This window comes from Paramisgurnus dabryanus, chromosome 1, assembly GCF_030506205.2.
Source record: "Paramisgurnus dabryanus chromosome 1, PD_genome_1.1, whole genome shotgun sequence".
NCBI classification, from domain to species: Eukaryota; Metazoa; Chordata; class Actinopteri; order Cypriniformes; family Cobitidae; genus Paramisgurnus; species Paramisgurnus dabryanus.
The window spans coordinates 59,109,675-59,121,928 of record NC_133337.1 but is presented as its reverse complement, the minus strand read 5'-3'; the positions used below and the strand labels follow the sequence as shown (position 1 = coordinate 59,121,928).

General features: G+C 38.3%; 1 protein-coding gene across 2 annotated transcripts in view; it reads right to left on the bottom strand.

The window, feature by feature from the left end:
• Nucleotides 1-12,254, bottom strand: part of waplb (WAPL cohesin release factor b) — a 65,105-nt gene that overhangs the window by 15,941 nt on the left and 36,910 nt on the right. For both annotated transcript variants that reach the window (XM_065242649.2, XM_065242650.2), the window contains exons 7-11: nucleotides 8,744-8,905; nucleotides 7,204-7,340; nucleotides 6,983-7,094; nucleotides 6,623-6,850; nucleotides 449-560 (exon numbers count right to left, since the gene is read on the bottom strand). In XM_065242649.2, the coding sequence (XP_065098721.1) occupies nucleotides 449-560; nucleotides 6,623-6,850; nucleotides 6,983-7,094; nucleotides 7,204-7,340; nucleotides 8,744-8,905 (751 nt within the window). The remainder of the gene's footprint in view (nucleotides 1-448; nucleotides 561-6,622; nucleotides 6,851-6,982; nucleotides 7,095-7,203; nucleotides 7,341-8,743; nucleotides 8,906-12,254) is intronic.

The following is a 12,254-nucleotide window of genomic DNA, read 5'->3' as shown; positions in this document are numbered from 1 at the left end:
CAGCTTAAATATTGAAGCGTGAGCACTCTTTGGCTGTTAACTATCATATTAGCAGAAACTTTAAAGAGAGGACGCTTGCTCTGACCTTGATCAAGGGTGAAAGGAGCACAAACACGCAGGAGACAGTAAGTGACTGCAGTCTCCGGTTGTTGCAAGCAACTGTAAACTTGTGTCACCACAGCAAAAGACCCACCTCTTCCCTCATTTGATTGGACAATGGAAAACACGTTTGACACGTTGGCATTTTTCCGCTCCGAACGCTCCTGTAAAAGTGCATGCGCAGGAGCCTGGAAAAACGCAAGGCGTTTGGCAGGAATAACCAGCACACATAATACTCACTGCCCATAGAAAATCACTCAAAAAAGGCGCCTGACACTGCCATAAATGCGTTCTGTGTGATCGGCCCCTAAGGCTGCTCTAATTCTATAGACTCTCTCAACATTTGTACCTTTATCTACAATGTGATCCAGGCCTCCAAGAAGCCTGAGTTCTTCTTTAAACCAATCCCCCGCCCTCTTTGAGGTCAACGATAACAATGTCTCCATGGCTAAATGTCCCGCCTGCAAAAAAAGAGAAAAGAAAACGTTACTTTGAAACATGTTACTCAATTCATTAAAATCCAGCAAATAACTCATTGGACGGTCATGATTTTTTGTGACAAGTTTGCACCCCTGGTAGAAACATCAGGGCTCCAGACTGCCACCAAAATTTAAGAGTGTCCCACTGAATTTTACATTAGTCGCACATGTGCAACCAGTAAATTTGCCTTCTTTTTGTTATGTGACACTGAATTTGAAACAGTAATACAGTGTAAAATAGTAGAAATGTGAATATTTGGTTAGCATGTTAATTTATGGTATGTGTCCCTACATTTTTTTCACTGTGCTCCTAGTGAAAAAAGTTAGTCTGGAGCCCTGAACATGCCGGCCAATTCCATGTAAAGAAACCCATGGTGTATGTAGATAAAAAACAGCTCATTCATAAAAACTAACAGTTCATTATGAGAGGTCTTTACACCACTGATAATATAGTTATGTATATTATATTGCATTTCTTTCAAGAGATCCTTCTAAAAGTTACACTATGCACCTTTAAATTCAACTTTCCACTGTCATTCAACCATGTTTGTTCATGTAGAAACAAAATGTTTCATTTTTACAGGCCCTACTGCAATTTTCCATAAAAATACAGACTACAAGATAATATCCAATGATGGATTCAATGTTCTCTGTGTACACCAAACTTAGGTTGTTTTCACATATGTTGGTGCGCACCGTGGTGCGGCATCGGAGCGCACCAAAATACATTGTATCATTTTTCAGTTAGTGCGGTCCGTGTTCACATATATATATATATTTTACTTTACTCGAAATGCTGCACCGTACACCATGTGACAACGGTCAGCGCTGTCATTGGTCTCTGACAGCTCTTACCGTCTCATGACCACCCCCACGTTTCCACGACAACCAGCCTGACAGGGAGAGCGCAGCTATCAAGATGTGGAGATAAACGATGCACGTCTTTGCGAAGCTTCTTTGCTTTAACGCGAAATTGCGTAGCTGTTCAATTAAAGCCTTTCTCACTGAGCCGTTTGCTAAAAAGCCGTAATGTCCCTATTTGTGTGTGGAGGACAGCTATGCATTTATAAAATCATCAGCTCAAACCTAAAGGAGACAGCGAATCTCTATGCAACGGACCAGGATTGGCTTGTTTGTTGTTAACCCACAATATAACACCTGGCTCACGTCACAACGAAAGCCCAGTGGCTCAAACATGTGGAGAACTTCCTGTATTTGGTTCGGCCCGAGGTCCAGCAGTGTTCACACCACAGATGGGTCGCCCCAAAGTTCGGCAACAGCCGCTCCGAGACCACCTGTTTAGAGCGGTCTCGGAGCGGCAGTTTAGTGCGCACCCGAGTGCGGCTGTTGTGTTCACACTGACCCAAACGCACCGTACTCGGAGCGACACGTCATTTGGACCGACCTAAACAGTGTATATGTGAAAACACCCTTAAAGGGATACTTCACCGATTTAGCATTCAGCTTTGTATCTGTAGAAACCCGGCAGTATTACTGAATGACCATGTTTCCCTCCCTCATTTCCCCCTGAGAGGAGAGATATCTGCATTTTGGTTCTGCAAAAAAGTCCTCCGATGATGTAATATGACGATTTTTGCATCATCGGAGGACTTTTTTGCAGAACCAAAATGCCGATATCTCTCCTCTCAGGGGGAAATGATGGAGGGAAACATGGTCATTCAGTAATACTGCCGTGTTTCTACAGATACAAAGCTGAATGCTAAATCGGTGAAGTATCCCTTTAAGCTTTAGCAACAAACTGCAGTCAACAATTAATTTCAAGACAAATTCAAGATTATCTGCTACGATTTATTTGTTTAATGTTGTGAGTTCTTGAATTGAAGGGCTGCAATTTTATAAATGATTTACATGTCTCGAGTGTACAACAGTCAGCTGATGAAAGTGCCACTTGTGTCAATCAGTACTGAATTGTACTGTACTGGCACAAAAGCTTTGCTGTTTGTGAGGTTTTGAATTATATTGTTGTGAATACTGCCATTTTAAATATTAAGTATGGAATAATTGACTGCGGTCTGTTGAATTATTTGAAAATAATGCATCTTGTTTTAATAAGCACGTCACAGAAAATGCTATCAAACTTTGGGACGACTTTCCTTTTTACACTGGGGTTAGTAACCCGACCTAAGTATCGCCACATAATGATGTTTAAGTCTCGAGTCTAGCACGCTGTTGTTTGTGTGTAGTGATTGGTAGTGTTGTCACAATACTGGGATTTCTAACTTCTTTACCACACATTAAAAATGCAACTTCTGTCTGATGCTATAACAGAAATATCGCCCTTCGGGAAATATTTTTGTTTTTCTTCAGGCAATTAAAACTTAAATTAAAAGTTAAAGTATAACTTTAGAATAAAAGCCCATTTGTTAATATAATTAACAATAAAATATACTTCTAGAGTATTTATTAATGTATTATTCATTGTTGGAATTAACATTACATTTACGAATTAAAATCAAAGTTTTATCTTAGCGAATCTGCGAGACGTTAGTTTTTGTTGACGTTTGAATTGTTTTCAAACAGACGGAGCGTAGCTAGCCCCTCCCCCTACCTTCCGTGCTTTCATGAGCGCGCCCAACCCCCACCCCCAAATCCTTCTTGTCGTTTATTGGCTGGAATACTTTGTTATGGTTTCTGTTTGTAGGTTTGGCCACGTGTTGTTATTGCCGTTTGTGAAGCCTGGGCTGTCTACAGAGATCGCGTTTTTTTACAGTTTGATCAGCGGACAGGCAGCAAGCAGATAGTGAGGAGATGTTTGCTGTATGTAACAAAAAAAATGTATGGTCTAAAACGCGTCAATTCGCTTAAGAGCACCTTTAATATTATCTAACATGAAAAGTTGTGTTTTATTAACTTGCAGCAAAAAAGATAAATAAGTGCTATTGTATTGCTCGTTTGTTCTTTAAAGGATTAGTCAATTTTCGTTAAAAAAAATCCAGATAATTTACTCACCACCATGTCATCCAAAATGTTGATGTCTTTCTTTGTTCAGTCGAGAAGAAATTATGTTTTATTTAAAAGGAAAACATTCCAGGATTTTTCTCATTTTAATGGACTTTAATAGAACCCAACACTTAACTCTTTCCCCGCCAATGACGAGATTTTCCGTCTTTCCGCAATACCGCTATTATCCACCAGGTGGCGCCCTTCCGCAACTTTTTAAAACCGGAAGTATTGCCCTATGGCAAGCTGCTGCATGTCCGTGTCTGTTTTAAAGATCGATCTGAATGAAATATATATGAAAAGTCCGTCATAAAAATGGAATTATCTCTGCTTTTTGCTCAAAATATGGTGTTTTTGCAAAAACCTACCCATATTCAAAAGCTGATTGCAAAAGAACCACTAAAGGTAGGATGAAACGTTTTTTTTTTTTGTTTGAAAGCAGAGGGTCTGTTCTTTCATTTGGTATACCGTATGTTTATATATTTAAAGAAGAACATTTTCTGGAAGGCATTAAACTTTGGTGAAAATCATGAAAAACGCTGGCGCTGGCTGGCAACTTTTTTTTAAAACGCTGGCGGTGAAAGAGTTAACAGTTTTTTTCAACGAAGTTTCAAAGAACTCTAAATGATCCCAAATGAGTCATAAGGGTCTTATCTAGAGAAACGATTGTCATTTTTGACAAGAAAAAAAAATTGCACTTTTAAACCATAACTTCTCGTCTATCTCCAGTCCTAAAAAGCGCCAGCGCGACCTCACGGAATACGTCATCACGTCAAGAGGTCACAGAGGACGAACGCAAAACTACACCCCAGTGTTTACAAGTGTGGAGAAAGAGGACCGTTCCGATGTTGTTGTATGTGGAATGATACTAATTATGTCTTTGTGTTAAGTTTATTGTTTAAAATGGTCCGCAAATGTGCGTTTCATATATGTAACACGTGACCTTTCTACGTCACTATGCATTAAAGTTAGGTCGCGTTGGCGCTTTCAGGACCGGAGATAGACGAGAAGTTGTGGTTTAAAAGTGCATATTTTTTATTTTCTTGTCAAAAATGACAATTGTTTCGCTAGATAAGACCCTTATGCCTCGTTTAGGATCGTTTAGAGTCCTTTGAAACTCTGTTGAAAAAAACTGTTAAGTGTTGAGTTAAGTGTTGGGTTCTATTAAAGTCCATTAAAATCATAAATGATCCTGGAATGTTTTCCTCAAAAAACGTAATTTCTTCTCGACTGACCAAAGAAAGACATCAACATATTGAATAACATGGTGGTGAGTAAATTATCTGGATTTTTTTTAAAGAAAATGGACTAATCCTTTAACAGATTGTAGTGCAAATGTAAAAATACATATACCTGAAGTGACAAGAGGGTTAATAAATGACATTTTAAAAAATTGTGTGAACTTAAAGCCCAACAGTATCTAGGTTAATCTTCTTTTGGCCAGTCAAAGAATTTTCTTGTCAGCTAAAACATGCTCTGATAACTTTGAGGGGATTGTATTAACTTTATCTTTAATCACAGGCAAAAAAAAAAGAGACATCTTTGTCAACTAAAATTAGTTCTTTCTTCCTAGTACTGTTAAACCAGAGGGAGCGAGACGAGTGAGAGGAGCTGGAGCTCTGTTGGCACTGCGTTCACGTGTCGTGTGTGTGCGCGCGCGTCCATTCATCATTTGAGAGAAAAAAGAAAGAGCGTGTGGGATACAAGTATTGGAATTGGTTTTGATTTCCAGTATCAAACACTAGAGACAGGTTTGTTTCAAGTGCCAGAGTTACGCAGCTGCTGCACAATAATGCTGTATTTAGTATACCATGATGACGATTAAAGTTTTTGCGCTAAAACTGCAGATTTGGCTTAATTTAAAAAAAAGTAACCCGCAAAAGTGGCGTGTGATTTGACAATGTTACCCGACACAGCACATTTTTACACGCATTTGGTAGGTGTTAATGTCAAACCATGTCTGCATCGATTGTCTGACGTATCCTAACACACACCTCTACAAAAATTTAACAGCGCATCAGTTCCACACAAACCAGAAGCGCTGTGATTGGTCTGCTAGAACTACTCCTTTCTGGTAAAAAACTTAAAAAAATCTGTCTAGCATTTCCTCTTATGCACTTATGCTTGCGACAGGAAAAACAAAGATTGACCAAGTTAAGGAGCAATATTTAACAACTCAAGCTGCAACAAAGGCACTGTATATTTACCTCAATCACTACTGTTGCTTCTTTAACAATGTACATAACAAGCTGCCTATAGACCCTTTTACAGCTCATGTGATCAGACTGGGCAACAGTAGTGGTGTTATTCCCCACTCAGAAAGTTTATTAAAATGGTTTCCCAGCATCAAATGGCTGGTTGTTGCATTTGGTTGCACTAATATAATATACTAATATACGTATATATGTATCTGGCAACTTTATTTTTGGCCATCTGCTAACGTCTTCTATCCACTCCACTATAGTACACGGATCTGGTAGCTGTGTTGAAAAAGTTGATAAAGTCAACTTTTTAAAATAACTTTCTCTGTCTGTGTTGCTTCACTGCTGATTCTTGCCATACTTTCGTTGCCTAAATGAGCGGGCATACGCTGCCACGTCATCATTGTGTACAAACAGTAAAAGGGTCTATACTTTGGCTTTTGCCTAAAACTGTAACATGCCCATGGACATTGTCTACAAGCGATCTGCAGGTGTTATTATACGCTTAACCATCATTCAAACATTAGATTATTTCTAATAAAGACACCTAAAAAGTGCTAAAAACAATATTTATAAAGTTTACTAATGGTGTCATGGAAAATGTTGCCTGGGTGAATACAAATCTACTAGACCAAGTGGGCCAGCAGAAACTAACTTTACTAACTTTAGACATGCTAGAAAATCCACTAGAGGGAGCAGACATAAAAAAATATTTCTGACAATTTTAAAACAATCGATTCCCCACATAGACAATCATAGAGACAGGATAATAAAAATTGCATTGCAAAACCAAGACTAGTTTTGGGAGTCAACAAACCACTGCACCATACTGAAGGAAGATGCAAAGCAGAATAAGAAAGTGTGAGAGGAACACAAGTTTACCGTGATGTTCTCAAGGTCAAGATGCTTATTGTGCACAGTTTCGCAAAGTTTCCGAATCTTCTCTTTGACTTTGTTCATTTCCTTGGCCGTCAGCTGATCGGCTCTGGATTTGTCCTGGTCTAATTCCAGTAACCTGATCATAAGGTCAAGACTGGCCCGATCGAGATCCATATTCAAGCGATCTCTGCTGAGAATATACATCAGCGAAGCCGTACACAGAGCAAGATTCTGAGGACAAATCAGAACAAATCATGAAACCTAAAAAGTGTTGTTTAGAGATAATATTTTAGTAATGACTTAACACAACAATCTGTGGCTTAAAGTAAAAGAGTCTCAACTTTCAAAGAAAACTAAGCTTACCGGGTGTTGAGAGCAATCACTGAGGGTTTTAAAGACCTGAGCCACTTTCCCATGAGCCCTCAGGTGCATCCTGAAACTGGGCATGGCACAACGTGTGGCCAAGCTAATAATACTGCACACAGAGATATTCATTTAACATACTGCATGCAGTGCAAATATAATCATCAAGTATGAGCTCACAGGGTAAATATTGGTCAATACAAAGAATATGTTTTGTATACCTAAGGCAGCGTGTGTTAAGGGGCTGTCCGCTCTTCAGACCTGTGGCGAGATATTCAAAGTCATCTGTGAACTCCTGATTCTCGCCAAACTCAACAACGTCATTGAAGTGCTTCACATGCTGGACAACGGTGTACAACTGAACAAAAAGAAAAATATATCTGTGAGAATATGCAATGAAATGTAGGGTATTAACAATAAAAAGCATTATTGTGTTATGTTTCAATATCTGGATTTTCAATTTTTTTTGCATTTTCACAGAAGTATATCCACAATTTCTGCAAGTGCTGTGGCTTGGATTTTTACGGTTAATCTGCTATTTTATTAGTACATTTTAGTCTTTCTAGTGATTATTTTTTTACTTTTAGATTAATGTCTGTGGTTCTGAAGCTCTCAAGACTGCATGCACCTATTACTTAATGCCAAAAATCTGTGTTTATGGTGCTGTATTTATACCAGCATTATATTGTTACCAAGATTAATACACAAATATCCAGAAATAAATTTTAAAGCCCATATCACTAAATGGAGGTTTGGCAGAAGCAAATTTTGACACTCCTGCATTTAACCAGACCTTTACTGCCTTTTGTATTCAAAGTTTTAAATATAACTTACCACAATGGCTGTTAATTGTAAATGTTGAAAAAGAAACTGTGGTATGATTTTTTTTAGCTATCATCCAGCACTAACAAAGAGCAGAAAGCTAAGCTTGGCTCAGTTGGCAGTGCGAGATGAGGGCCAAAATGTGCGTGGGTTACACAATGCCATTTTACTATTCTAGGATTCATCTGGCATCACTGCATTTTGGACAAATACTGATTACTATACACAATATACATACTGTGTATTACTATATTAAAACGGCTTTCATGCCAGGGTTTTTAGCATGCTGCCATTTTGAGTCATTCAAATTCAAGATTCATTTAAAAACAGCTGCACTACTTTGTCTGCATATTAAGATTAAGCCTTACGCCTTTATCATTGGTTCCACGCCATTGACTTTCAAATTTAATTGGCTCCTGCTCGAGTCTTTGCTATAAAGTTGCCAAATATTCAAATGTGTAGCGCATAGCAAATATTTAGTCTCAGCAGAAAGCCAGTGGCTTACATGACTGAAGTGGTACGTGTTTTTACATCAAAACATTCAGCTGCTTAAAAGCGACTTAAACGTTTGAAACTCTGATACTACACCCTTCAAACTTAGTGAAGGTGAAGTACTTTTTATATTAAATATTTTCTCCCACTATAGTTTATTGTGCAGAGCAAACTATATGTAGGTCATTTGCATATTGACATCCTGAAGCTTTAAAGAAACTGCTATGTTTGTACTAGCAGCCCAGCATTGTGCTAAACCAATGGTGTGTGTTTGGGATGTTATCAGTTTGTTTGATCAATGACAGATGAAATGAGTGTTTAAAAGTCATTTTTGCATTTACTGATGCAGAAACTAAATTTCATATTTGCAAAGTCACCCGCTGTTTTGAATGAAATCCGTGCTAGTCTCTGCATTGTGTGATATCAGAAGGGGATGCCGGCGCTCACCTCCTTGTGTTCTTTCCTACACTTTAGCGCAGTGACCATGTCCTGGTAGGGCTCTGTGGGGATGGTGACAGATTTGATGACTTTAGGAGGAGGTGCAGGAGCTTTGAACACACCATCGTCCTTGTGCGGGATTGACTCCTTGCTGCCTCCTGATGAAGCGGCCTGTGCAAAAAAAAATCAACAACTCTGAAATAAAGCAAAGCTGCATGTTTGGATGCTCAGCAGCACTGTGATTAACACACCTGCCAACAACCAACCCACTTCTTCTTATGTAACAATAACTAAAGATAGAGCTAAAGAACATTATAGAGCTCTCCTGGAGCGGACAAGCTGTTCAAATGCTGAATTAATGACCAAACGGCAATGCTGCTAAATAAAACCAGCAAACACACTTCAAAGATGACCAACCACCACATACTTAAATGAATAATGAACCTTTTCGAAAAAACTCCAAATCTATGGCTTTGATCATAGGAATCAGAGAAATTGAGATAATGAGCTAACAAGAACAATCACACACAGTTTAAAGGGGACATATCATGAAAATCTGATTTTTTTCCATGTTTAAATGTTATAATTGGGTCCCCTGTGCTTTTATCAACATAGAAAATGTGAAAAAGAATAACCCAGTAACTTAGTTTTGGTTAACCAAGCATGTGGAAAAAATAGGTCATTGAAATTTGGCTCCCCTTGTGATGTCAGAAGGAGATAATACCGCCCCTTAATCTGCACAATGCAACCACAGCACTGCCATTCATAGATCAGCTCATTTGCATTTTAAAGGACACGGACAAAAATAACACATTTTAAAAGTGGCCATTTTAACATGCTATAATAAATTATCTATATGGTATTTTGAGCTGGAACTTCACAAACTCACTCTGGGGAAACCAAAGTTTTATTTGACATCTTAAAAAAGTCTTGTGAAATGTCCCCTTTAAGATGTAGTGTAAGTGTAGCTGTTGACATGTTCAACGCTGCCTTTAAATTGCACTTGACAAATAATGGTCAATAAACTGAGAGTCATTAAATTTAAATGGAAAGTCTCACAATGGAAAGGTGTGAGATGTAAAATTGATGATTCAATACAAACTTTAAAAGGTGTAAAAAATAAACTTGTACCGCATGCAATGAGACAAACATGCCTGACATACTTTTTAGCGTATTCCAATCCAAAAAAATGTGTGTGAGGTTAAAATCATAAATCCTTTTTGTTACAAGTAACACTTGAATCCTATAAAAAATATTGCTTACTGACAAGTAATACATAACTAGTTTAATATTTATGTGTTAATATTAAAGACAAATTTTTCAGTTCCCCTAGAGTTAAACATTAGATTTTTACTGTTTTGAAATCCATTCAGCCGATCTCCCGGTCTGGCGGTACCACTTTTAGCATAGTTTAGCATAATCCATTGAATCGGATTAGACTGTTAGCATTGCGCTCAACAAATAAAAACAATGATATTATGCAGCACCTGAAAATAGACCCCTTAGTAACTTTCAATAGCAGGGGACTATTTTCGGGCACTGAGTAATTTCATTGCAGCAAAATGGGGGTGTTAGGGTTACCCCAGCTCTATATTTTTGTGATTTTAATATGATTCTGAGCGTGACTTAACAAAAATCAGCATACTTTAATCAAAAAACAATGTTAAAACATCCTTGAAGCTTAAAGAGAATGACACATTTAATATTTTACAAATGTTTTTATTTACAACTCACGGAAACGCCTGGAGGTGTTGTGAAGCATGACACTGAAATAAAAAACAACAAGAGACAGACAGAAATGAAAAAAATATATTTTGCTGATGTTCGTGAAAGCTTCGTGCGACAGAGCCACTTTGTCCTCAGCCGGCGTCTGCGCAAGGTTGACGATGACGGGCCATTGTGAATGGCAGTGAGTGCTCCACCAAAGTGCCCAGAACCATTGCCTGAAAGTAAATTAAAATCATTAAAATATAACCTTGCAAACTATCATACTTAGGACTAATATGATAAAACAACGTGTCTCCATACTGTATGGCTGATATGCAGTGAATATCAAAATACATTTCTGTTCAATAATTAATTATAATAATAATGCATTTTATATGTAGGGCTCCTTACATTGAATAAACAATCTCAAAGTGCTAGTGTTCATAATGTAAATTCAACTAACAATACAATGTAAAGATTTCATTGACAGACTTTGATGCAAAATGTAGCCATTTATTATACAGAAATTGGCTGTTGGTGTATTATCCTAGGACAACACGCTCGCCAGATTGTTTTATCTAAACAGCCCTATGTTGTTAAAAATTACTGTTTACCAGGTATACAGCCACCAGGAATGTATGGGGCTAGGCTAAATCCTAAAACATTCACAACGCGATGTAGAAAGATTAAGTGCATGCATTGAAAAAAGATAGGTATGTATTAATTAGTCTAAGTTGAGGTAAAAACAGGAAAATATTGAAAAAGGGTGGGTTTTCCTTTAACATTACTCTCGCATCAGCTGTTGTGTAAACAGTCACATTTACCCACATCACGAATGACTTCCTGCGCAAGCGCGCACCACAGCCACCATAATGAATAAGTTACTCAGGGTAACGTTAGCTCAGAATTCGATTAGTAGCCGTATATCTCGGAACTCCGGGCAGAACACCCGGGTAACGATAAGCCTAGCTAACAATCGTCCTGCTAAGTTAGCTAACATTAGTCATTTTGCTCGAAGCATAGGCAAACTTTATGCAAGGTCTACGTTTGTGCATTACTCGGCTTTGACTCGTTCCTAAAAATACAATATAAGCGGTAGCTAACGCAAATTAAATCAAGCAAACAAATAGTTGTCGTTTTTGGTCCAAAAAAGTTGACTTACCTCAAATAAGATGGTTCCTTCACGTTAAAAGTGTCCATCCGACTCGCGTGGTAACCAGGTGTGTCTCATCCAAAGGACCGCGCTGTCTTCAAGATTCTGAAGGAAGTGCTAAGATTCCGATTGGCCCAGAGGAAAGCATGCTAAGATTCCGATTGGCCCAGAGAAATGTCAAGTATAAGAATTATCCAATAATGTTTGGCAATTCTAGCCCGCATGGCATTCAGATAAAGGGCAGCCTTCCGACCCCCCCCCACACATCTCAAAAAAAAAACTCTTCGGTTTATGCGATTCACGTGAATGACCCAATTGACCAAGAAAACGGCGATTGTCGCCGAAAAGCGACAAGTTTGCAGGTCTGTTAAATACAAAAAGTCATGTTCGAAAGTCGTGTGCAATGAAAAGACAGCTTAACATTACATTAGGCTTAACCAGGGGCAGCACACCTGGTCCTCTTTTTTGAGTGAGACTGATTTTGCTAAATTGGTAAATGTTAAGGGAGGGAAAGTGAGGGAAGGAAGAGAAGTACATAATGGCGCAGTGTTTGCACAAGCGATTTAATTTAACACAAAATCCAAATCGACCAATTTTCTTAATATATACGCTCCTGATCTTATTGTGCACAATCAGGGAACATTATTCTACAGAGAAAAA